The following is a 27563-nucleotide window of genomic DNA, read 5'->3' on the forward strand; positions in this document are numbered from 1 at the left end:
TTGGAAAGAAAGTAGAAGAGGAAGCTACTAAAAGCCAGAAATGTTTCTCTGACTTTAGCGTTTTCAGTTTGTGTAAAATGCAGTTGAAAATGTTAGAAGTCAGTGTTTCCCACAAGTTAGGAATTTATTTGTGATGGTGGGCGGTGCGGAGTTTGATGGTGTGGTGTGTGACGGGGTACGGCAAACCGAAGATGCCAAATTACATTAGTTATCAGAAATGTGGCACACAACCCATCAGGATGTTACATTTTATGCATCTGGAATTGCAAAAACAAGCAGGAGAAGACTGGCACGTAATACACTCGTGTCACCAATAGTGGTTGAAAACAGCGCTGGCGGTGAAGGAGAAGGACGATTTAATCCACAGAAATCCCAGCCTCAGTCATGTGATTACACGCCCATGTGCATCTTCCCTGGCATCACCGCAGCGATCACCCTCCACCTCCTCTGACAGCTAAAATGAAGCAACCTCATTCAAATGAACAGAACCTGTGTTTTTGCCGCAGTGCCCGATTTGTCTGAATGCAGCCTTCACCTACGGGGGCAGAGGCTAAGTGGAGCACAGACACATTGTGAACGCTGGAATTTCTAAGATTCTAATCAGCTCACGGGGGTCTTGTGTCCTCAAGGCCAAGCCAAACATTTTCACATTAAACCAAAGACTTTGATGACGTGTCTGGTCTCAGTGATTCACCGACGGCCGCTTGGTCGGGGTGACTCTCAGCAAGATCAGCTCAGTGCAAGATCATGACAGGTAAACTGGCCTTCCCGTCTGAAATCAGTGGCACGCCCCCTCCCTGGTCGAGCATCGAGGCCAGTGACCTGTGGTCCTGATTGCCGAGGGCCCCTCCCCTCCCCTCCTAGGTGTCCCTGTTTAAGGGGCTGAATAGGATAATAGGCAGGTAAAAGCTGTTTGATGTGGAAAATTGATCTGGCATGATAGAAATGGCAGCGCAATCACAGGAGCGCAGTGGTATCATCAAGTCATATCTCAGTGAAATGGGTACTTGAAGTGGCTTGAGGGGGGGAGGGAGAGAGAGGGGGGAGACATGAGAAGAGAAGAGAGTGAGAGAGACAGAGAAGTAGAGAGAGAGGGGGAGGCTATCCTTCCCTGCCTATGTGTGTACTCTAGTTTCCTGCATGCTTGTGTACAGTAAATACCTGTGTGTGTGTGTGTGTGTGTGTGTGTGTGTGTGTGTGTGTCTCCCTCCTCCTGTTCCCGTGTGTCGGCATGCGGCAGCCAGCAGCGCTGTAATCAAACTATCACAGCTCAGGGGAATAGTGCTCTCTTCAAGTGGCTCCTGTTTCCCTCTTACACCAAAAACAATAATTACTCCACCATTTTGGTTAACCATAAACCACGCGCTGCCCGCGCGGCGCGATCAGAAGGGAGAGGCGTTCCAGCGCGATGCTCGGACAGGACCCCCGCGGGGACGAATCACAGACAGAACAGTTCCGCTTTGCCTTTCAGGCCTAATTGGACATATGCTGAAGTGGAGCTGGCTAGGAAAGACTGTAATGTGCCGTAGGGAGGAGGAGAGTAGAGGACAGGACAGGAGAGGGAAGGAAAGGAGATGAGAGGAGAGGAGAAGAGAGGAGCGGGGAGGAGGAGAGGAAAGGGTTTTTAGGTAGTTTTTCCTCACCCTTATCAAGGATTTAAGGGCTAAAGTAGAAATACAATAAATCATAAATAACACAATCGATTGAGTAGAGGAGAGGTCAGCAAGGTTTCTAACATATTTTAATTTTGTGCGTTTTGAAATGTCGTATTAGAAAGTGTACAAGTTTAGGGGGGGGGGGCTAGTTTTGCTGTAAAAAAGTGTGTTTACTTCCTGTGGTTTTTGCCTTTTTTGTTCGCCGAAGTTTAAACTGGTAAACAAGCTGTTTTGTAGCAACATGGCCGATACGAAGGGACAAGAGAGAAATAACCTGACTGGTTCTGGCAAACTCCTCAAAACCTTGTGCCGATTTTGAGCTGGTACTCGTGTCTTCATTTTCTTTGTTTCATCCATTGTAATGTTGCCTGTACTGCCATCTGCTGGTGGTATTATGTAGTAGGGCTGCAAAATGAATCGTATTTTTCATCGTCATCGTGATATGAGCTTATGTCACAGACCTGCCTGGAGCCCGACAAGAGAGGGGGTCCCCCGTGCAGGTGCCCTGCAGGTGGGACGCTTGTGTGTTGTTAACATCATGTCTGCTGCACCGTCGGCTGAACCGACGTTTGTGACTGAACCGATGTAACCGATTTCAAAAACATGCCCCATGCCCATTTCCTATTTTACAACAAATCCAAAGTTTGCATGACAGTCACACTGGCAAAGACACTGTATGACATGTGTGTCATTGTGTGTGTGTGTGAGTGAGTCTGTGGCTTTGCTCTCTTTCACTGCAAAATGAAAATATCACACAAGGCCCTGAATAGCGCTCTTAGCCTCTCTCTCTCGCTCTCTCTCTCTCTCTCTCTCTCTCTCACTCACACACACACACACACACACAACAAAAAGCCTGCACACAATAAGAAGACATGAATCAGCCTACAGAACTGATGCACAATACACACAAGTCCCCACAATGGGATAAAAAGATCAAGTAATAGGAAAAAAAAGAACAAAATGTGAGGAGAATGACACAAAGAAACGGCAGACAGAGAATCCGTCTCTCCCGTATGAGGCTGTGATGACAGGGGCGTTGGATATGTGTGTAACAGACCAACAAGGCTGAAACCAGGAAACGCACGCTTACAAAAACTCTCTGAACTTGGTGTTTGTTCACCAGGAGATCATATGACATTGACATATGACCCTGGCTGAGTGTGTCCCCCCTCACATTCCTCCTCATTTACAATCCTTTACATCTCCAAAATGACTTAATTGGATATTTCTCCCAATATTGGATATGCAATACCTTAAAGTGAGTTAGCCTCGTGATCATAATGCAAACTTGGGAGCCATGAAGAAGAGCGACAGAACTCGCCCAAATCATGGAATGTGAGACTGACAGGGGAGAGAGAGAGAGAGAGAGAGGAGGGGGGTGGCCGTGAAAGTGAAGTGAGGCCACATCTATCAGACAATCTCCAGATCTCACATAAATGAAAAGGCACATCTGAAACAGCATGGCACTTCAGGGAATAACTCACTCCTCAGCTTCTCCCTCACATCAGTCCCAGAGTGAACATGAAAACCTGCAGACAAAACATCGCTGCTACTGTAGGACTGCAGACAAATGACTTTTATCCCCCTCCCTTTACATCCAAAAAGAAGGAAAAAGAAAACCCTGAAAGAAACATCAAAATAAAAAAAATCTCTAATCAGTGAATGTGGAACAAATACATGAAGAAGATGAGTGGAACTTATTTTCTGAGAACTTTCACAGGGCCAAAGAGACGTCAACGTGGCGAGAGAACGTCTCAGGAAATAAACAAGGGATAGAGTAGAGAGAGTGAGAGAGGGGAGCAAGAATTGGATAATTGGCAGCGAGTGGAGGCTGCGTTCACCACGCGCCAGGCGGCACAGCTTGAACTTAAAGTGCTGCTGCGGCATAATGAAGATGTGGCCGCTAATTAACATATGGGGTGCGAAACAGGTTGGTTGGCACGCAGCGCGCTAAAAACTCCAAGGTAAAGTTATTATTGGGGAGTAATTAGCTCTATGAAGTTAATGCGCTGAACAATAGCTGCCAGCGTCGCACAATATGGCTCGCATCTGAGCGCGCGAAAAAATAGCCCCCGCTAAAGTGCGAGTCCCACAGCTAAAATCTGTTGGCGACCATATGCTCCAGCAATTAATGCAAGACCTGGTTGACCTATTGCTGAAGAGGGGACGCGTGAGTGATAGAACCAATAATTAATTTGGAAAGAGAGAGAGAGAGAGAGAGACGTAGCAGGCTTTTAATATTAGTCCATTAACTTTCTATGGACAAGGGCCATTAGAGGCCAACCTGCTATGAATGTAGATGGCAGGTACATGTGTGTGTGTGTGTGTGTGTGTGTGTGTGTGTGTGTGAGAGCGAGAGAGAGACAGAGAGAGAGAGAGAGCGACATGGAGGGTCTCAGTGGGAATGGCTGGTTGTGGTCCAGTTTATGAGTGTGTGTGTGTGTGTGTGTGTGTGTGTCTGGGTGTGCGCACATGCAGTTCAACACATACAGTGTGTAAGGAAAACACAAATTACACCAGTTGCAGTGAAATGGGAGTGATTAAACAATTACACAGGCAATTGGGTTAGCTGCTCAGTACAGAGGTGGCGGTGTGTGTGTGTGTGTGTGTGTGTGTGTGTGCGTGTGTGTGTGTGTGTGTGTGGTGAATGGGGAGCATGCTTTTTATTTTATTCTTTTTGCATGTGAACATCAGATCCACTCATAGGCTGAGCTTGTGACTGCATCAGGTATCTGTATGTATATTTGTGTGTGTGTGTGTGTGTGTGTGTGTGCGCGCGTCCGTGTGTGTGTATGTGTGTGTGATCGAGTTACCAGTGTCGGTTAACCTTAATAGAGAGCTTGTTAGCTGCTGCTGCCGCCACGTCTGGCCTCTCTTAAACCAGTCAAAGCATCAGGTGGATTTACTCATTTTTCAGCTTTTTCTCACTTTGTCTGCTTTTTTTTTTTGTCCCCGACCTAAAGTAACATTGGTGCTTGATGAGATGAAGAACAGCACACACACACACACACACACACACACACACACACACCCTTGACAGCATGTGTGTGTTTTGCTTGAATGAGTTTTGATTCATTAGTCATGTGTCCCCTCATCCCTCTGTTTCAATATATGTGTGTTGCGTCTCTTCTATGAAAATGTGTTCTCAAGGTAAGCCCTGAGCCGCTCGGCAGGTGAGCTCCTTTCATCCCCGTTGCGCTTCCCCGCGCGGCGGCAACAGTCGTCCCCAGCAACACCGGGGGGAGCCTCGGAGACAAGTTGCTTAATTAGAATGAGAGGAGACGAGAGCGAGAGCAAAGGGAAGTTTGAGGAAATGTTCTGCCCCTTTCGAACTTAACAAGGAGACCCCCAGCAGGGAGGTGGAGGAGCGTGTGTGTGTGTGTGTGTGTGTCTCTTCATGGTCTTTATGTGCACACACCTTCTTGTTTTGGAATTCTTGTGAGGTCAGTTTGTGATATAGAAAAGGTGGGTCAGTTCCGATGGTTCTGCCTTAGCCTGGGGGACAAATTTGGGTTTAGTTTGGCTCCAAGATGATTGTGCCTGTGTTACGTCTGGCCATGTTTTTGATTCAAGGCTATAAAACTGCCCACAAATAGTAAATCAGTGGAAATGTGTGTGTTCCTTCACTTGTGTTTGATGGGGGCTTAAATTAATGGATCATAATTGCTGCTAATTCCTGGATAATTCCAGGTAGAATCAATTAGCTGTCAGTCACTGACCTCTAATGAGTGTTTACATAATGAGTGTGTGTGTGTGTGTGTGTGTCTCCCTCTCGAGTGTACTGTAAGTCATTAACTTTTGTTGCTCACACCACATGGTGCGAGTGGCCTTCGCTGTGGCTGCCATCGCTCATATTGTTTGCAGGGTTTGAGTTTCAGGGTGAGGAAAAAAAAGGAAAAGGGAATCAGATACCAGGACAATAAATAATTTGTCCTCCTTTTCACAAGAGATGTGTGTCAGTCTCCTCTCTTTTTCATGAGCTTGATTATTCGTTTCATTTCATCACCTCTTCCAAGAGGACGCTTGAAAGCATTCTTCACAGGCCTTTGGGGGTTTGGGCCTAACAAAGCCAAGGACGTGGACACACACACACACACACACACACACACACACACACACACACACACACACACACGAAGGGACAGCTGAACTCAGCCTCGTTAGGGGGAAATGCAATCACAAGGGGCTTATCATACAGACAGAAAACACACGCGCACACACACACATGCGCACACACACACACACACACACACACACACACCAACATACTGAACCTGGTGCCCTCGCTCTGGCAGGCCATTGTATTGTGGGATTGTGCGGACAATCTCTTCATGAATGATTAAGCAGTGCATTTCTCCACCAAGTCTTTGATGATGAGTGTGTGTTTGATCATCAGCAGTCTCTCTGACTGCTCGCAATACATGTGTGCAAGCCAGCGAAGGCATATATTTTGTATGTTTGTTCATGTTTGTGCGTACTTTGATGTGTATTTATGTGTGTGTAGTCCTGCGAGGAGTCCCTGTTGATTGCGCCCCTCGCTCAATGAGGCTGCCTACAGCTGCCCCTGCTTGTGAGAAACTATTGTTGGGTTCGTTCAATGGAGAGACGCTTGTTTGGGAAAAGGTTGCAAAGTCATGGGAAAAGAGAGCTTTGTCTCGGCGGGGTCGTGAGGGAGTGAATCATGAGCGGACGTGTTTATAGCTTAACACACACAGCTGCGGCAAACACACACATATGCACGGATGAAGATGCTTGAGGACACAGAAAAATCCTCTGAAACAAACTCTTTTTTTTTCTTCTTCTTTAAGGCACAAAAACTGAACAATTCAGAATTTAGCTCGCACAAAGCAAATAAACACAGCTGCTTTACACAAAATCTTGGACACACGTCCCACACACATGCTATCCCAAGGTCTCTTATCACACAAACTGTGTATGGCTAAACTCTCGGGGGGAAAGGGAATGTGTGTGTTCTTTCTTGGAGAGAGTGTCTCTCTCTGTGATACAAAGCCCGGCTTTCTCAGCTCAAAATTCAGTGTCATCTGCCTTTACAAAGGCCTGGGTTCTTCGTTCCAAGCCACCTGGACCAACATAGAGGCTCCAGTGTAGCATCCACAAGGACAATACCTCCATTTTTAAGTGTTACACATATACCCACTCAAACTTATGACTTCAGTTCATTTACTTTGCTCAATTTTCTTATGTTATATTCTAATTATTCAATATTCTATATGATTAGGTTTGCCTAACATCGTCATAACACAGATGCTTCTAATAAAAAGCCAATTGAGTTTGTGTTTGTTAGTATTTCCCGTGCAGGCAGCTCTTCCTGTGGATGCCTGTCACATGTGATACAAAAGAAAGACAAACAAGCTGATAGCTCATCTTCCCCCTCACGCTTATTCACTCGGTTATTTCTTATTATTTTGCTGTTTAGATCAGAGAGAAAGTCGAGTGGGGAGTTTGGAGGTCTTCAGAGAAGCAAAGTTTAATCTCTTTTATTTGCAGAAGACAGTTTCACATGGACGGATCAACCATATCCATCCATCCATCCTTCCATCCATCCTTCCATCCATCCATCCATCCATCCTTCCATCCATCCATCCATCCTTCCATCCATCCTTCCATCCATCCATCCATCCATCCATCCATCCTTCCATCTATCCATCCTTCCATCCATCCATCCATCCTTCCATCCATCCATCCTTCCATCCATCCTTCCATCCATCCATCCTTCCATCCATCCTTCCATCCATCCATCCATCCTTCCATCCATCCATCCATCCTTCCATCCATCCATCCTTCCATCCATCCTTCCATCCATCCATCCATCCTTCCATCGATCCTTCCATCCATCCATCCATCTATCCATCCATCCATCCATCCATCCTTCCATCCATCCATCCATCCATCCATCCATCCATCCATCCTTCCATCCATCCATCCTTCCATCCATCCTTCCATCCATCCATCCATCCATCCTTCCATCCATCCATCCATCCTTCCATCCATCCTTCCATCCATCCTTCCATCCATCCTTCCATCTATCCATCCTTCCATCCATCCATCCATCCTTCCATCCATCCATCCTTCCATCCATCCTTCCATCCATCCATCCTTCCATCCATCCTTCCATCCATCCATCCATCCTTCCATCCATCCATCCATCCTTCCATCCATCCATCCTTCCATCCATCCTTCCATCCATCCATCCATCCTTCCATCGATCCTTCCATCCATCCATCCATCTATCCATCCATCCATCCATCCTTCCATCCATCCATCCATCCATCCATCCATCCTTCCATCCATCCTTTCATCCATCCATCCATCCTTCCATCCATCCATCCATCCATCCATCCTTCCATCCATCCTTCCATCCATCCATCCATGTGACTCATTGTCTTGCTGGTACTTAAATACTTAAAGGGGACCTGTTGTGCTTTTCCAGCTTTTCAGACTTATAAATATGTTTCAAATGTTGGAAACTTGTTCGTATCATGAGGTGGACGTGTGTTAAAGTCATCCTGGGGCAGCAGGATGCTTGGACTTGGAGAGTTTTTTCAGAAGTCTCGTTTTGTGAAGTCTCAACTTCAGGGGAAGCTCCATCTCCGGCGACTCACCTGGCTCTGGTGTCAGTGCCCAGTGGTGTGGCCGCCCAACCTGCTCTGCCACGGAAGTACACGGTGCAGACGACAGAGCTACGGTGTTGTCATCTAAATGGCTATCAGAAAGTGTTGTCTCAGGTGCAAATACTTCTTATCCTTGCATGGACTTCCCAAAGAAGATGAATTAAGGCAGCAATGGGAAGATCTTTTGTTTTCAGGGAGCAAGTAACTCTTTTCCCTTCGCGGCTCGTGTGCTCTTGGCATTTCTCGGACAGCAGTTGCCTAAACAAACCTCAGTTCAACACTGGATTTGCAAAAAAGTTAATCCTGCAGGCAACTGCTGTCCCGTCTTTCCATGGTCGTGAGGAGGACACAAACCACAGGCTGGAAGTAACATTCTGTCAGTGTTCTGTCTGTTTTGAGCTCTGAACTGCGGTGAAAGAACTGCTCTCAGTATAAATACAAGCAGTGGGTACACACAGTACAGCGTTAGAGACTTTGCTGAAGTTTTATGTCAGGCCACGCTGACTAAAAAACAGTAACAGAGTGGCCTAGTTAGCAGATAATAAGAGATGTGGTGGAATTTAGCGTTTACCATTCAGAGACGTCTTGCAAAAGTTGTTGCTGCAACGGAGGTTCAGGTTGTGTATTGTCATTGTCTGGGTCAGATTCCGTATCCGAGATGTATGGTAGCGTCGCTGGAGTAGACATTTTGAAAATGCTACAATTGTAAACAAGCCAGTTACCGGGTGAGACAACTTCCTTGCATGTGAGAGGAGTTCTGTTACTGTGCAGCGGGGGAGCAGGCCCCTCAATACGTTGACCAATCTCAGCAGAGTGGGTGCGGTAGCGGCGGAGAAGGTGTGTGTGTGTGTGTGTGTGCGTGTGTGTGTGTGTGTGTGTGTGTGTGTGTGTGTGTGTGTGTGTGGAGGGGGGGGTGAGTCCGAGAGTTTAACAGGGAAACAGGAAAGAGGCAGAATAGAGGAGTTTACGGACTGCGATCTTTCAACCCCACTGGGGTCCAACTGTATTAAAAGCCCCTGAAATGAGAATAACAGGGCCTCTTTAAAGTCATGAATCAACATTTTACAATTGTCCATTTCAACATTTAAGGAGCTGCAATGTTGACACTTTGGAATTTGTATTGTGCAACCACACAGATTGAGGTCAAAACACTACAAAATAATAAGATAATCTCTCATTGCATGTAGACTATAATAATAATAACTAAACTTGATTTGAGAATCAATGGATTTGTTGGCAAATCTAAAAAGTATGGCCTACTGTTGAGCTCAGTCTGAGTCTTAAAAGATGGAGATGTTGGCCAAGTCCATAGGGTTGTGAAAGGGTTTTTGGATAAATAAGGCCTGACAAGATTTAAGGTTTTTTTTCTGATTTGTTCGTAAAAGCACACTCCACCGCTCTGGCTGGAAGTGGCTGAATGAGACTGAGAATGAGAGTTTAAGTGTCGTCACACGGAAGAGAGAAGGTGCCACCGACGTCATGTGTCAGTGGTGTAGTTCACCAACCAACGTTAGCTGAGGGCATCTAGTGATTGCATTCATGCAGAATCATAAAGGTGGTGTTCATTTGTGGAGATTAACTTGCAAAACAAAACGTGTCAATCTCATTAACTTTAGTTGCCACAGAGATTGTTTCCTGCAATAATCCAAATCCAAAGTAAACTGCCATGAGCCTTTGGCTGAGAGAACTCAAGTGCTGCTAACTTAAAGGTATGCCTACCAAAAAAAAAACGGTAACCTTGGTGCTTCTGTGTAGGCACACATCCAAGCAAAACTTTTGGATTCACTAATAAACTAATTTAACTCTCAGTAAAACATCTTTTAGGTTGCACAATGAAGACAAACTGACATAAAAACGGGATTCAAGACTGCTGAGGAATTCTTTAGCGGTGAGTTTCCTGGTCTGGATTTGACGCTTCTGTCGCTAATATTTGTCGAAACTGCTTCACAATCACTTTCAGACACAGCGGCGTGAACATCAGTGACGCCTGCGGTACGAACAAAACTTTGATTTCTCACATCAAATACAGCCTTAAACACTTGCACTGCATCAACCACCACACTCCCTCTGATTTCTGCAGGCAAGCTGATCCTTTCTTAGTGATTACATTGTGTGTGTGTGCGTGTGTGTGTGTGTGAGTGTGTTAGAAGGCGGAGAGATGTTAAAGACAATGCTGATTCAGGCCTCAAATGATGGCCTTGCAAAGAAAAGCTGCAACAATCACAATCAAATCTGACTTTGTGGGTCATGCAGACTCTCAAACACCTTATACCACACATGCACTCGCATAAATACACACACATATCGTCAACAAAGGGATGCCGCCACAAACGCACACACACATACTGTACAACACACGGTGGCCTCACCTGAATTTGTTGCTGCAGGAGGTTGATTTTGTGCTGCTGCTGCAGGAGCTGCTGTTGTTGTCTCGCAATCTGAGGACAGGACACACGTTATTAGGGTGTGTGTGTGTGTGTGTGTGTGTGTGTGTGTGTGTGTGTGTGTGTGTGTGTGTGTGTGGAGCCTGTGAGAGGTGTGACAACACATCTGCAGGTCTCTGGGGTCTCAGTTGCACGACAGAGGGTCGGTGCCACGGCATAAAATATTAAAGATCATCTGGTCTCAGCTCACAGTCAAATGGTCAACAGTATCTCTCACACACACACACACACACACACACACACACACACACACACACACACACACACACATTCCTCAGCAATAAACTCAACCCCAGTCATCAGGAAGGTTAGCTGCTGATTATTAGTTGAACAAGTCTTGTCTCATACTGTGTTAATTTCTGTGAAGGATGTTATTACACTTTAGGTTCATAAAGTTTCACATTTTATCAAAAATAAAAACTTAACCCTTTGATAAACAGGCAACTCAAAAGTGAGGCACTGAAGTAGACTGATCATGTGTCTCAAAGCATAATGTTGTGTATAAATTTGAGTTATGCTTGTTTCTGCAGCATAGATGCACTGGTCATTACTCCCTCAATAAGTCCAGACTGTGATTGGCACATTTTACATTTTTAACCTCTGCCGACGAGGTTAGCGGTTAGCAGTAACATCTATATGAATTCAGACACTTGTACCGTTGTATCTGTTTTTGGAGGCTGAGATGATTTGGCCCTCGTGGTTGTGCAGATGTTTGTGGGTGTGTCATGTCAAACAGGAGGTCTGGGCTCATTACGCTGAAAACACAGAAGAAGCCCAAACTTTGTTCTTCTAACCATTACATTCATGCCTCAAACAAGCATAAAAGTGGTGTTAATTTCTGATGATTATCTTGCTGATCAAAATGTGTTACATTTCATAAACTTTTGTTTGCCACAGAACTGAATTTCTTAGTTTTGGTCGAGGAAACCCTGGTCAGCTTCTGGGTTGCAGCACGGGCAACATGGCACTCTCACATTTCCTGCTTCTCTACTTTTGCATGATTGTTAGGTGTTCTACATAGAAGCAAAAGAATATTAACTCCTGGTCAGAAGCTGCCCGGTGGTTCAGAGCTACAGTACATCCTGGTGCAGCCAGCAGGGCTCGGAGGCTGCAGCATCAGCGGGAGGCAGCGTGTTTGTCTCAGGTGATTTGTCCTAATACACTAGCTGTGTTTCGCTTTGTAAACCAGAGCTTTCCAGAAGCTAGAAAGCACAACAAAGAGGGAAACCCCTCTCTATGCAAATACCTGACAGACTCTCGCCTGGGAGCACGGTGTGTGTCTCCGCCTGTGAATGTGTGTGTGTGTGTGTGTGTGTGCGCGCACGCACGTGTGTCTCGGCTACATCCGCTCCAGCATGACATACCCTCAGCTCATTCCTGTGCAGCATCCCAGCGCTCAAGCTGCTAAAGGCGCATGTCTCTGGCAGTATGAACATTATATGAGATGTGTATGTGTATGTGTGTGTGTGTGTGTGAGAGAGAGAGAGAGAGAGACTGGGAGAGAGCAGAAGATAAATATTCTGTGTGATTTGTTCCTTTTTATATTTTAAACCTTAGAAATCTGTGTGTGGATTTCTTTGTCAGCACAGTGACATCCCTGTTCCTGTGTGTGTATAATCTGATATTCAGTATTGTCATGCATCTTTGTTCACAGTTTACTGGCCAGATGCAACAATTGTTGTGTTTGTCTGATTGTGTGAACATCAGCAGGACTAAACCGTGTAGATGGGATGTTTGCAGCCTCGTGGAGCGGTGTGGAGTGTTTTCAGGTGAAGAGGTTCCAGCCCGTACCTGGTCCTGCTGCTGCTTGGCCAGCTCCATCTGCTGTCGCTGCTTCTCCATCTGTGAGGCAGCCAGCTTCTTCTGCTCCTCGTGGGCCGCCAGGAGCTGCTCCCTCAGGCTGCTCAACTGGCCAATCATGCCCATGAGCTGGCGCTCTTTCTCCGCCAGGCTGTCTGGGGTACCTAGAGGCAAGAGAAGGGACAGGGTGAGAGGGGGTCAAAAGTGAGGTTGTAACGCTTTGAAGAGAAGTGTCAGACTTGGTTGAGGTTACGCTTTTAAGTGTGTGGAAATCTACTCAGAAAGCCTGTGTTTTCTATGTTTTGGTGGTTAAAAACTGTGGAGCAGTTGAGAGGGTTTTTAAGTCTTTAAAAACCTGTCTGGACTCCCTTGAGTCCGACTCGGACCCTCTCTGTGTCTTCCTGCTGCAGCGACCTTTGTTAAAAACAATATCTGAAATTATTGGAATGTGTGCAGAAGCTGCACAAGATACAAGATCCCTTCATGCATCAATTGTCTTTGCAAGACTAATGTTCATTCCCTAACGCGTACACCAAAATTATAATGATGCACTCTACAAGTGAAGATGCGCATGAAGGAAGTCTGATATCGATGGGTGCTCTTCTAGGGAGGTTTTCATGTCTTTTTGGAGACCAGAAAGGATTGTAGGGGCGAGGTTAAAGGTCAGAGGCACAAAGCAGTGGTTGGTCATCTGAATGTATGACAGGTTAAGGGTTGTTTTGATGTGAAGCAAAGGTGGATGAATGGATATTTTGAGTCATTTTCCTGGGCACAAAAGGCCAGAAGTGATTCATCAGACTGCATCCATCAAGACCTTTAATGATTCATTGAAATAACACAAATCTGTGTGAGGAAACGTCTGTTAACAGGCAAAACAATACGTTTCACAACCAACAAAAGTCATCAGCCAGAAAGTGTATACTTCACCCTAAAAAACATGATTGGTGCTGAATTGTGTGTGTGTGTGTGTGGGGGGGGGTGGGTGGGGGGGGGGGGGAGTGTGTCTGGTCTGTGTTTACCCTGCAGTCAGCCAACCTTCTGCTCACATTTAGCACAGCCTGACCCTTGACCCTTCAGATCCTGACATACCAGCTCCATTACACACATACACGCGCGCACACACACACACACACACACACACATGCATACTGACACACACACAATTACATAGCCAAACACACTTCCACACAAGGCCTAAATCATTCAACAGGATGTAGTTAGCGAGAGGCACACTGAGGCACAATCAGTACGAGTGTGTGTGTGTTCATGTCTGGTCATACGTACCAGTGTTTACCTACATGACTTGTGTGTGTGTGTGTGTGTGTGTGTGTGTGGACAACTACAATCCCCCATTGTTCTTCAGCTGCTACCTTTAACAGGGCCACATTCCTGCGCCAGTCAAACCAGATGAGGAAGAGGGAAGGAGAGAAAAAGGAGAGACAGAGGGAAGGAAAAAAAGAGGTACCCAGAGGGGGACAAAAGGGGTGAGCGAGGGAGGGAGAGAGGCAGGAATCGGGGGGATAGAGTGTGGGGGTAGTAAAGACAAGGAGGTGCCATGGTCCCTGACCTGGCCTTTGACCGCTGAGGAAGGGGAGAGCCATCCATTTGTCCTCCCTGTTGGTAGCTGCCACCACCAGTGTTTCATACACCCCCCCCCCCCCCTACAAAACACACACTCACTTCTACTGCCCACTGACACCCCTCCCCCCTCTCTCACTTCCCCCCGCACTCCATCCATCCGCCAACAATGAACAATAAAGGCAACTGTCGGGAGCACTGGCCGCTGGAAAAATAAACACGCCGCTGTCCTAACTCACAGACCCACCTTTGTAGAGCCAGAAAGGGAGAAACGTGTGTGTGTCTGTGTGTGTGTGTGTGTGTGTATCGCAAAAGCTGACCAAGACAAGAAAGAGCCTTGTGTTAAAAATGTTGGCCTGTTCAAGTGGGGGTGAAGGGTGCAGGGAGGAAGGGGGTGAAGTGAGAGGGGAGAACTTAAAGGATAAGGGGGGGTTGTAAAGGTGAAACGATGGATCAAAGGAGGCTTTCTTGTAGCAGTTCCCCCCCCCCCCATCTCACACACACACGCACATGCACAAATGCAAACACAGTTAAATCGGGTACTTTTGTCCAAACAGAGAAGATGTGTGTGTGTGTGTGTGTGTGTGTGAGGCATTCCTTAAACCACCAGGCTGGATAGTGAGGTGTGTGAGAATCAAACTGGTTTGTTCTTTCTTCTTCCACAAGCCCCCCCCCCCCGCCACACACACACACACACACACACACACACACACACACACGCACGCACACACACGTCTCTTATAAACCAGACAGAAGAAACTCCTAACATGTTTCCTAACTGTATCCACACTTTAAGAATATCTGTGCCCCCCCCCCCCCCCCCCCCCCATAAATCAGCTCCCATCAGTGTGTTTCCTCAGCTGCTGGAGGGACGGCAGGTGGATCAATAAGTTGGTTTCCTCCATCGCTTCACACACATTCCTCCTTAGGCACATTGTTACGGCCCGCGCTCACCTACGTCCAACCACCTCGCCCCTTGTTTCACACACACACGCAAACATGGCGTAATTAACCAATTTGTAACAATGTAATACTTGTCAGCGTGTTTCTGGTGTTAATTAATGACCCCTGCTGCATTCATACCTCCCCCCAGTGACCGTGGTGGTGGGGGAGGGGGGTTCATGCCCTGGGAGGAAAGACGGGAGGAAACAAGAATAGTATACAAAGAATTTTCAAATGATTTCCTCTTCCCAGATTCATTTGAAACATTAAAATGTTTCCCTCTAATTCGTTTGCTAGTTCTTTGGTTAGCACTTAATTAGCACCAGTGTATTCCTTGGTGGTGGGACGGGGGAGGACCAAGGAAGAGCTCAACATTCTGGGATGGATTCTGATTTTCTTCCCTCTTTCTTTGATAGTGCAACACAGAGGATATTAAGATGTTTTCATTCATTTCTCCAGAAAAGGTTGGCCTATGTCTTTTATGTCAAGCACGTTTCAGCTCATTCTCTGTAGTTTGCAACCAAATCCAGACAAATTAGCTGCTTTGAGATTTTGCATTTTGGATCAGTGGAAGGACGGTGGTGTTGATGGGTATCAGAAGTCAGTGGAGGCTGTAATGAGCATTAAAGCGTCCATCAGTGTAACAAAGAACAGCTCAGTCTCCGCGATGGCCAGTAAATGATCTATAAAACAGTAAAAACTTATAGTCCTCATGAAGGAAGGATTTATGACAGCAGTGCATTACCTTGTGTGTCCCTAATATACAGTAGAGGCAAATAAGTACAGGTACTGCGTGACTCAGTACAGGTCAGTAAATGGGATAATAAACTGCAACAGGGAGTGAAATTGTCACCATTTAGCTCTTTGATTGTCATGTTTTTGCATATTTGTTGCAGGGTCTACCCCCCCCCCCCCCCAACTGTTAACCCTAACCCCCAACCAATCATGCCAGGCAGAACCCGGCTCACTGCATTTATGGAAGTGTAGTTCAGTGTAAAAAGAGCAGCGTGTAAAAAGACTTTAAACTCTACGTTCACTCCACTTGTTAATGCTCGATGCACTGTGCCAATATTTGCTCAAGTACTAAGATTTTTCTGTGTGTGTGTGTGTGTGTGTGTGTGTGTGTGTACTTCACTATGTGAACCACATGGGGCCTTTTACTTTACCGATGTTTCCTCTCAGTAACACAGACAGAGCAGGAGGCGGTGGCTCAAAATCACTTTGTTCTCCACGAAAAGCTCTTCAGTGGAATTCGATGGCGGAGAAAAAAAAATTCAAGAGATGCGCTGACGAATGGGAACTGCGTACACGCGCGCACACACACACACACACACACACACACCTGTACACCTACAATTACGCACTGTAAATGCAAATCAGTGAATGAACACTTTACTTTCCATCTTTTTCTTGCTTTCTTCACATTCACAGGCACACAGTTATGTAAGACACATACACAGACTTGCACATGCACTTACTGTATACACACACACACACACACACACACACACTCGTACTTACTCCTGATATTGCTCCCCAGCTGTTGGTGTGTGGTGTGCCAAGCAGGACGCCCCTACATAGAAATGTCAGCGCAGCGGGGAGCTGGGAAAAGGGAGTTTGATCAATGGAGCCCCCCTCTCGACGGCCACGCTGCTCGGCGAGGCTCTTTGATTACATATTGCTCTGCCTCCTAATGAAGCTCAATTACTGGAGGAGAACAGTGGCTTTGCCCTGGAGTTACAGGGAATAATAGCCAAGCTCTTCCACCACTCTCCGCTTTTCTCACGTCTTTTTCCTCTCATTTTTGCTCCTCTGTGTTCAAACTTATTCTTGAACACTTATTCTCTCCGCCCCCTGTCCTACTCAGCTCGTCTCCCTCGCGGCATTGGATAAAATAGATGATTAGACTGAGATTAACGCCGAGCTGATGGACAAGCGGTGACTTTCTGAGGCGTTGGTCAAACACAAGATGAAGCAGGCGCCAGCTCGGTCCAGGTCAGGGCAGCACAGTTCATTTGAGTTTACTTCAACTGAACTCGATTTTAAGGTTTCACGGGTCGTTTTAACTCTCTGAACCGTCGCTTCTCTCTTTTCACTCATTATTTATAGTCAACACATCCCCTGCACTGCCATGCCATATTTTATTTTCAGAAGCTGAAGTATAATTATTTTGGTGTGTGAGGGGTTCACATGTCAGTTCCCCTGGGACACGTTGAGCATAACTACTGCTGAAAAGTGGACCAAAAGCTATCTTTGAAGGAGCTTTGCCGCTTCCCTTTGTTCTCACGCCCAGTGGGAACGTTTATGTGTGTGAGTTTGGGTTTGGTCAGTTTGAAAATAGCAAGAAATGCTTCTATTTATGTCATTCACTGTGACAAACGCTTTCAGTGGAACCGTTGCAGATAAGTTACCAATCTACGACCGTTGTGGTGGTTCTGTGTGTGTACAGATGACATCACCACACTGTCATGACAATAAACACATTTCATGAAACATACTTAACTTCCAAATAAAACTACAAAGAGATCAAATTGATTTCATCCATCGGACTGGCGACCCGTCCAGGGTGAACCCCGCCTCTCGCCCAAAGGCAGCTGGGATAGGCTCCACCCCCCGTGACCCTTAACAGGATAAGTGTTGGAAAATGGATGGAGGGATGGATTTCATCCAATATAACCCTGTTCACCCTGGCTGACCTCCCCAGGAGGAAGCATATGCCAAGTTCGCCTGCACTCGTTGATCATATTCTAAAGAAAGGCAGTATTGATGAAGTGAGAAATGAAGAGTTCATGTTCTTTGAGGTAGATTTTGCCTTTTTCCAAAAAGAGTGTATGCGTCCAATGAAGCGCTGACGTAGCAAATCTTGAACTGCCTTGACTGACAAGGTGGTTTTCCCAAACTTTGCCTCCAGACAGCAGCTACATGTCCAGTAGTAACATCTACAACCTCTCTGACTCCAGGTCATCCCTCCAGTTCTCTCTCCATCTGTCAGCGATACACGACTATAGACAACAACTCTTCTTCTACTGTTTGTTACAGCCAGGTGTTGCCTTCTCCGCCAGCTTCTAACGAGAACACGCCATGTCACCCAATTTATTTGTTCCACATCAGTCGAAAACTAATATGTCCAATTTGCATTTCAATTTTTTTTGTGACAGTTCAAAAAGTGTCTAAAATTTCTCCTGACAAGCAATTCTTTCCCCGCTGAGGAAGATTTTTCTGGCAATCAGAGTTATCGCTGTCACGTGGTGGGGTGCGCAGTGGTGACAGAATACTGCACCAGCAGCCCAGAATAAACACAGCATCGACACTTCACTCTTTTGTCCATGTTCTTTTTTTTTTTTTCATAACCATATTAAAAGACGTTCTGGGATTTTGGAAGATGAGTGAAAATGTTCAAAAAATCCTGGAGGTGGCTTGCAACTTAAAAAAAAAAGAAAATAAAAAAAGAAGAAGTTCTGGTGGGGAAAAAGTTAGCTGGAAATATGACCAGTGAGTCAGCTCTGGGTTCCACCCTGTGTTTTGGAATGAAACTTCTTTACTTTCTAACAAGCAAGCTTGATAAAACCTCATGCTACATGAGCTTCCTCCTCCTGAATGGCGCTGCATGTAAACAGACTTCAATACTGAAGACAACATCTCATCTGGGAGAGCGTGAGTTCAGATCTACTCTGCTGACCCTGAATGCTCACTGGAGTTGTGTGTATTTGCATCGTCTGGGTTAATTGAATCCGCGAGCCGGGCACAGTTGAGTTCTGTCGTGATTTAGTCGTACCATACCTTTAATTTCTCCGATGTGCCCTGAGCCCATGGCCAAAAGTTTATCCTTCCAGTCCTTTGACAAGAGCCTCTCAATGCTGGGGGCCTCTGTTTAGGGGAGGAGGGGCAGAGGAGAGAGAGATTCAGTTGGCTGGCCAACATGACAATAAAGCTCATTTAAAGTCCATTTGCTGTAATAAAGGCAGCGGCAGCTCAGCCTAATGGCCGCATCAGCAGGAGCGAGAGAGAAAAAGCGAGAGACAGAGAGAGAGAGAGAGAGAGAAAGAAAGGTAGAAAGCTGATAATCGAAAAGAGGAAATCTGAAGAACAAAAACAAGTGAGCAAAAGGGAAAGAGTGAGAGAGGCAACAGAAGATAAAGCGAGAGACAAGTGGAGCAGAGAGGGAGAGAAAGAGAGAGGCTTTTTCCCTCTCACCTGCTGCTAGAGAATCATTAGCCCTGTGGGCCCTGAGACAAAGAGGGCCTTAATGCACCCGCCACAATGGACACATTATCAGCTAGCGCTTTGTTTTCAACACACACTCCACAGACCCTTACACACACAAGCCCCTGCACAACCACACACGCACACATGCACACATACAGAACAGCACAATCCTAAACCGTGGTCGCACTTGGATGTTTGAGCGCACACGCAGTGGGAGAAGTGAAAATGTCACAGAAGAGATCACACACACACACACACACACACACGCAGAGATTCAATTCTAAATGTGTGCACATATGTATGCACCCAAAGAGGCGCGCGCACACACACACACACACACACACACACACACATACATACATACGGTCATACACACAAAAGGAAACAGGGGAAGTGATTAGACAAAGGGAGGTGTGAAGCAGAGGAGAGAGGGAGAGACAGAGAGGATTTTATTTACCGGCAGCCATCTGCACTCGGATGCAAGGCCTTACGATGGAAAGAGGTTTTACACTCTGAGCAGGGAGATTAACCCTGTCAGCCAATGCAAACAGACACACTTGAATGCACAAACAGCCGCAAAACAAACAGATACACACATGCACAACACATACTTGTGAATGCAGTGGTATATTGCTGCACACACACGTATAAACACATATACAACACACACACGGGCGATGAGTGCTGACGGCTGCGAAAAGTTTATTTGTCCCAGGATTATTCTTTTTTTTCCTCCTAGTTTCCAAAAAAACTAGAATGACAAGAGTGATTTAAGAAAAAAACATCTTAATCTTACTGGTATGAGACAGCTTGCCTGTACAAACACACACACACACACACACACACACACACACACGCTCTCTCATATAAACACACCCAGATGCAAACACTAATGCTCTCTACAGAGAAAGATGTCCGGTGTGTTAAGTTGAACAGCAAACTCCATTTCTCCTCTAAGACATGAATGTGCGTGCACGCACGCACGCACACACACACACACACACAATGTAATATGTAAGATACAAGGCAGTGCTAGTTTGCAAGCTTCACAATCTAATCTAGGCTGTGTGTTTGTGTGTGTGTGTGTGTGTGTGTGTGTGTGTGTGTGTGTTTGGGCTACAGCCTCCCTGGAGGCCTGAATCAGGTCTGACTTAAGGACCAGAACATTCACGCTCTGCTGATTACAATGGGAACACACACACACACACACACACACACACACACACACACGACAAAAGATCAATGCTCAACTTGAAGTCCTCCCACCTCTCACTCTTTTCTATTTCTCATTGCTCACTCTTGTCTTTTCACATCCATCCAGCTTGTGTGGAAGCTGACTGAGTGCTGATGTGTCCCACTGTCACAAGCCACTGTAGCCTTCTGGGAATCTGCAGATAGACGCAGAATCTTTTGCAAGGGAGGCGGGAACAAACATGCATAGAAAAGAGGAAGAAAGCTCCTGTGTTATTTTCTCCCATGACAGCTGTCTCACCATCACCCCAACAGGTGCTATTAGCCCCTGGCGCTCTCTCTCTCCTTCTCTCTGTCTCTGTCTCTCTCTCTCTCTCCCCTCTTCCTTTCCGTCTCTCACTCTCATCCCTCCCTCCAGCCCCCTCTCCCTCAACAATGACAGAGGCTTTTAAGCCAAAGAGCTTTGACAAGTGAGAGGGAACAACAAATGGCAGTGTCGCCTGTTCTCTTTCCATTGCACTCCTTTCTCCTCTCCATCTCTAGTTATTATTTTTATTTATTAACAGGGCTGCAGCCATTGTCCCAAGTGACAGGCCAGGGCCACTTTAACTATTAATAAAAAGCCAAGAGGCTCTTTCATTGTGCAGCGGATGGCAAAATGGGAAAATAGGGAGGGGGGGAGAAGAGAGGAGAAAGGAAGAGAAGAGAAGAAGTTGATTGTGGTGAATACCATGAGAAAAGAGCCCATGCCATTTCCCTTGATCAGCCACAAACACACACTTGTTTCACATGTGCAGACACACACGCACACACACACACACACACACACACACACACACACACACACACACACCGGATATATCATGACCTCAGAAGTGTCTCCGTCCCCTCCGTGCTTTAGCGCCACATCACGGTTGTGAGGGCTTCAGAATACTTGCAAGTGCATTTCCTTGTTTTCATCACGTCTAACCAGAACTGCGCAGCAATGACTTGCCCCGTGTCAAACCCCGCCTCTCAAAGAGCGTTTGCACCGATGCACCTGATGGTGAGGCAGCTTTGATGGAAACCTCGCAGGCGTCCGCGACTTCCACCGACGGCCAAAGCTCACATCATATAGGAGGACAGCACTTTCCATGAGGAGCTCCTCCCTCCTCTCCTGGCACTCTGGGATGTTGAGTGTGTGTTCTGTGAGGTAAGTGTGTGCAGTTTTGTGCCCACGCAGGGGCGTGGGCCACATATTTGTAGGGTGGGGTTTTTTTAGAGCTGGGGGCGGGGAGGGGGTGGCCTCCTCCCTCCTTTAGAAAACAACGGAGAGGGAGAGTTAGTGTGAACATTCAGTTGCACAGGGCCGTAAAGGTGTGTGAGTGTGTGTGTGAAGCCTTAAAATAGGGATTTTTCTTAGTAGTCAAGATGTCTTTTGCAGTTTTTCTACTTCTTTCCGTATTGTTTGGAAACTTTTAGAAACAATCCTTTATTATTTGGGGTCTGAAATGTGAATCCTGGCATACTTTCATGAGGAAGTGTACTAATTTAACGAAGGGTGATGTTGTGATTCCGAACCCGCACGGCTGAGAGTGATTCTGGGAACACCAGAGGGGGAGTGGGGGGGGGGGGGGGCACTGACAATAACTCTGGAATCGCCGGCTATTATTTTGGCTCATTGGCTCAAACAGAGTCAAGCTGCTGCCCTGCTGCCGAGCCAAAACAACCCCGTCCACCTGCCGAGTGTGTGTGCGTGCGTGCATGCGTGTGTGTGTGTGTGTGTTTGTGCGAAGCGTGCGTGTCAGAGCAAGCCCCTATCCGGCTTTTGGATCCACCATGAGCTTTTGGTTCAGAAGCTGACGGAGAGAGCGATGGGAGAGTCGAGCTCAGTCCAGCTCGCTCTGACCAACCTTAGAAACAATACACCACCCTCTCTCTCTCTCTCTCTCTCTCTCTCTCGTACATTCTATTTTTCACTCAGACGTTTTGCCCTGAGTCACCACAAACGGCCGGCTCTATTTTTCCTATTATCTCATATTTGTGAAGCCTGGAGACCTTTAGAGGAAAAAGGAGGGATGTTGGAGAGAGAGAGAGAGAGAGAGAGAGAGAGAGAGAGAGAAAGGTGGGGGTGGAAGGGCGGGTGGGTGGGTATGTGGAAAGAGAGAGAAAAAGGGAGAGAGTGGGGAAGAAAGTGCAATGGTGAGAGAGAGAGCTTGGGCCCTCGGGTGCACAACAAAGGGGCCTCTGTGCCAGCGCCAGACCCAGCCGGGCTCAAAGGAGGGTGGAGGAGGATGAAGGAGGAGAGTGAAGGCACAGAGAAGGAGGAGGAGGTGGAGGAGGAGGAGGGCCCACAGGAAAGGGCCCTGGCTTGGGACCCGTGGCCGTCCCTTATATCCCCGAAAAACAGGCTCCACATTGACTTGGGCCTTGGCAGCCTTGCGTAGGCTGTAGCTACTGCCTCGCCCCTCCTCCCTCCACCTCCTCCTTCATTCTCCTCCCAAACTGAGCTGGGGTCAGCGTTGAATAAGCAATTATACAAGCATTGGTGGAGTTTGTCTAAGACTGCCACCCTGAACACTGAAGGACTGAGGCGGACAGAAAGCGCGCAGCAGAAAAATGGGGAAAAGACTCCATGACAGATCCAGAATGTTTACATATGATCTCCAGATTAGATTACAGCAGGGCCTAAACCTTTGCTACTGTCTTGTAAACATATTAAGTGGGTTATCGTAACTGAATTAAAGACAAAATCCGAGGCAACATAACTGACCTGGGTTACTCCTCCTTCTGTGAATTATATCCTTAAATTATTTCACGATAAACGACCAGTGTCCATTTCCAGGTTTAATGGTTCTGTCGGGGTTCCCCCTGAATATAGACAGGAATGGTTCCCCTGCAGGGGAGGTCCGAGCTGCGCTAAACTACACAAATGACCCATCATTACTCTTACAATGGCCTGTTTTACTGGTAGAATAACTACTTTTAAGCTAACAAGGTGTCAAAATAATGGGACTCTTCCAGCAGTAACATTTTACTGCTTTAACAGAGTGAATATTCAACATTATGGGGGTGTTAAAAATGTCTAAAAAGACAAATCTGGAATATATATCTTCACTTATTTAAAGCCTCTTGATGCTTTTCAATCTGGCAAGCTAACCCCCCCACCCCCCGCCTTCAGCCTCCCCCCCCCCCCCACCCCCTCCGATGGCGCCAACATACTCCATTACAAAATGATGATGTTGATATTTTGATGATCAATTCATGTTTGGTTGAGCTAGGCCATGTGTCTGGACACATTTTCATCGATTCCTTTTAAAGCCAGTCCAGTCGTTCCAAAGCAGAGCGGGCCGTGCCAAGAATACGCGCAGACACAAAAAACAAAACAAAACCAAAAAAACAACCACACCGCCACAAAGCGGGGGGCTGCTTGAGAGAGAGAGTACAGAGATGAAGAGATGTATCAAAAAGCTTTTTGTCCAAGCCCACCTTGCACCACCACCTCCACAAGGTTAGCAGCTAAAAGTACCAATTATTGGCTTGTTGTTGGGGAGAACAGTGCTTGGCAACAGTTGCCGCGGTGGCCGGGCCTCTGTGTAAACACTAAAATCCCTTTCCTCCTCCTCCTCCTCCTCCTTACTGCCTAGCCCCCTCCTGGTGTCTCCCACTGAAGCACAGGATGGTGTGTGTGTGTGTGTGTGTGTGTGTGTGTGTGTGTGTCTGGTTTCAAATCCATAGTGACTTTTCATTCAGAGGCGGCTCCAACTTCAGTTATTAATAAACACCCAGACCACTGGGTGGGAATGGGGAGGTGGGGACACTAGCATCCCTCACACACACAGACACACACAGACACACACACACACACACGCACACTCAAAAACACTCGGCATCAACTGTTATTCACCTTGCAAAAAAAGTTTTTTTTGGGTGAAGCGACATGAGACATATGGTCCTTCCCTGAAGTACTGTGACAATCACACACACACTTTTCAGGGCAACACACCTGCTAACACGCACACTTGCCAAAACACCTAAACTTTGGAGGGAGATTATCATTCCCAGTTTCGAGTAAGATGCAATTTTTAGGCAAATTGAGATACAGGAATATAAAAAGAAGTGCTCGCACCTTGAACAGATGTAACAGGATGGCTAATATTGGTTGGTTGGTTGGATGCGTCGCAACATGTATCCGTTAGCCGTGACGTTCTAAGAATAGACCGCTACACATAAAGCAAAAATTTACAAGGGTGTCAGTCAACAATTTAATAAATTGAAAATTCATTTATCTGAATACAGAGTTCTGCCCTTCACTCCACTGCCTTTCCCTAACAGATGGTGTTGTGGGTGCTTATGTCCAATTTGATTTGAACCAAACCCTCAGCCAATTTTTATACTGGCATGAAATCTCAGCGAGCCAGATCCACACACTGGCAGTCAGAAATAGCAGCGGAGAGGGCGCGACATTGTGAAAGAACGATGAAGGGCAAAATCTGGAGCGACATTTGAGAAAGTCGCAGAAAAACTTTGCTTGTTGTTTTCATTTTTCTTGTGTGTCTGTGTGTTGTTGTTTTCTTCTCCTCCTTCCCTTCCGTTGCGTGTCGTTGAAATTAGCAATGCTATCTGTGTTTTAGCATGTGCGTGCACACGCAAACACACACACACACACACACACACACTCTCCATTTTCCCAATTGCCTCTGTGACCTCTATTATCATTAAATGTTCTTTGATGACATCAAGACATTTGAATCCACTACGGGCTAATTCAGCTGCTGCCACTGCACCTTATTAGTGACAAGCTATGGGACCCGACACACATCCCATTTTCATTTTACTGCCTCATACTTTATAGGCTGAAGAGACCAAGTGTCAACCGTGGTACTGATAACCACCAAACACTGCCTGCTAATTGCCCGGTTAACAAACAGAGCCTCAAGAGAGACTTTTGAATAGATAATGGCAATTCACATGCAACACTGGGTCATGTTGTATTTAGAATGTATTCACTCAGGAGCCTCTGTTAACTGATGAGTCGATTGCATTCCTCCATTTAAATCCCCTGGATGTTAGCTTACTTTATAATTATCCATGTGTGATTGCATGGACCAAACGGAGCTCCTGAATCATGAAAATATAGATTTATTTGCCGGTTCCATCCGTTTTTCGGACTCTTTCACCCCATCCCACCGGCCTGGGTGCCGCTCCATCCCCTCTGCTGCTCCGATTTGCCCCTTAGGAGGTCCCCCGACTCACCAGAGGAGGCGCATCATCCAGAAATTCTGCCAGCGCGGACAGAGCCACACGGCATTGGCGTGTGTGTGCCAGTAAACCCACACGGATGCCTTCATTGTGTGATTTTTATGCGTCTACTCTAAAAAGACAAAAGTCACTCCTCCACTTGCATGTGCGTGCGTCGCCATTATTGTGCGCAAAACACTGATCTACTGCACATGTGGAGCATGTCCCCCAAGTACTCACCAGAATGTAGTATAATTGGATATAATCCTCATCCATGGTGGTTGCAGCTGTTCACTCACACATTTGTATTAAAATGCAGGCAGAACTGCTTTATCAACTCATCAATGGAATTTTTTGCTCTATTTGCCATTTCCAAGTATAACTCTCATATTTTATGGGTTGAGAAGTTGTGAAAGGATCAGATTTGCCTTTATTTGTTTACAGACAGAACCGTATTCATGCATTTGTCCAACCAGTCTTTCAGCCTGTAACTCTCCAACACTGACAAGAAAGTTCCCAGAACACATTGTTTGCTGGTCTTCCTGAGTTACCAGTTTCTACTGGTAACTCATGTACTTGTACTCACTTGTTCCACTGGACCCGTATTTCAGTACCTGTGGGATTTTGTGAGTGAGAGTCCTTTACTGAATCTCTTTAATTTCACTGTTCCGTGGTCTCAAAAGTTCAGCGGGTTTACCAACCAGAACAAAGAAATTCATGACGTAATCTGTCAAGTAAACCATGAAAATCGTCAAAATGAGTTCTTCAGCAGCGTTTTCAAAGTCCCTCTCAGGTCCAAACTCTAATTTACACACTTGAAATCTTTAGTTTCACGGAAAAAATCTGATTTATATTAATGACCTGTGCCTCATCCAATCAGATAAGCTCTTTAGAAAGTGTGTAAATTCTGCTTTCTCAACCTGACGTCAGGGTGAGGAGGGAGTTAAAGAGTCTGGGCCGGCACTCTTTTAATGCACGCACATCTCTCGCTGTCAAAAGCATCTTGTTAAAGTAGGCCAAGGCATGTGTATCGGACTGCATCTGTGTGTGTGTGTGTGTGTGTGTGTGTGTGTGTGTGTGTGTGTTGTACACAGTGGCACAGGCTGCTGTAATGGAAAATGACACTTGCAATCTGTCTCGTGGCAATAACCCCTCTTCAGTGCTCTTGTCTCCACTCCATGCATGCACGACTACATGCGCGCACGCGCACACACACACACACACATACACTCGCTGTCTCTGTGACTGCAGTGGGCCCCGGGCCGTCCTTGTCACTGCACAGCTTTATTGCATCATTTTAACGTGACAACAAAAGAAGACATTGTGTGTTTGGGCTGCCGTGTATAGAAGGGGAACGGACCCACGCATTAACTACGCGAGAGACAGACGGAGGAACACCACACACACACACACACACACACACACATGCGCACACACACGTGCGCACACACGTGCACACACACACGTGCGCACACACACGCGCGCACACACACACACAAGGAGAGCAGAGCTTTCGCTTTTGAGTCGTGACATTTTTCATCTGCCTGTCAAAGCGATGGCAGAGAGACAGACAGAAAAGCAAGACAGTCCTGACACACGACTGCTGCTTTGCATGTTGGAAGCGGACTCAAACAGTGCTGAGGTCTGACTTTAACCTCTCCTGTGTGTGTGTGTGTGTGCGTGCGTGCGTGCGTGTGTGTGTGTGCGCGTGCTGAGTGATGGATAAATACTGTTATTTCTGATGTTATCATCGTTTTGGCCCTGTGTCGTCTGTTTGATTGACAGTTGGCTTGGCTTTAGAGTATCTTTGCGTTGCCGGACGGCGGAGGCGGGACCTGCCTATTCCCGTTAACGCAGACGCTGTTGACAAGCGCAAACAGACGTACACACACATA

General features: G+C 46.5%; 1 protein-coding gene across 4 annotated transcripts in view; it reads right to left on the reverse strand.

Moving 5' to 3' along the window:
* sox5 (SRY-box transcription factor 5) overlaps positions 1 to 27563 on the reverse strand; it is a 183366-nt gene that overhangs the window by 33275 nt on the left and 122528 nt on the right. For all 4 annotated transcript variants that reach the window (XM_086201199.1, XM_086201196.1, XM_086201197.1 and 1 more), the window contains 3 exons: positions 18832 to 18918; positions 12523 to 12695; positions 10657 to 10725 (listed from right to left, as the gene is read on the reverse strand). In XM_086201199.1, the coding sequence (XP_086057325.1) occupies positions 10657 to 10725; positions 12523 to 12695; positions 18832 to 18918 (329 nt within the window). The remainder of the gene's footprint in view (positions 1 to 10656; positions 10726 to 12522; positions 12696 to 18831; positions 18919 to 27563) is intronic.

The sequence above is a fragment of the Aulostomus chinensis genome, chromosome 4, assembly GCF_037954235.1.
Source record: "Aulostomus chinensis isolate RoL2024-O1b breed Wild chromosome 4, RoL_Achi_v1.0, whole genome shotgun sequence".
Taxonomy (NCBI): domain Eukaryota; kingdom Metazoa; phylum Chordata; class Actinopteri; order Syngnathiformes; family Aulostomidae; genus Aulostomus; species Aulostomus chinensis.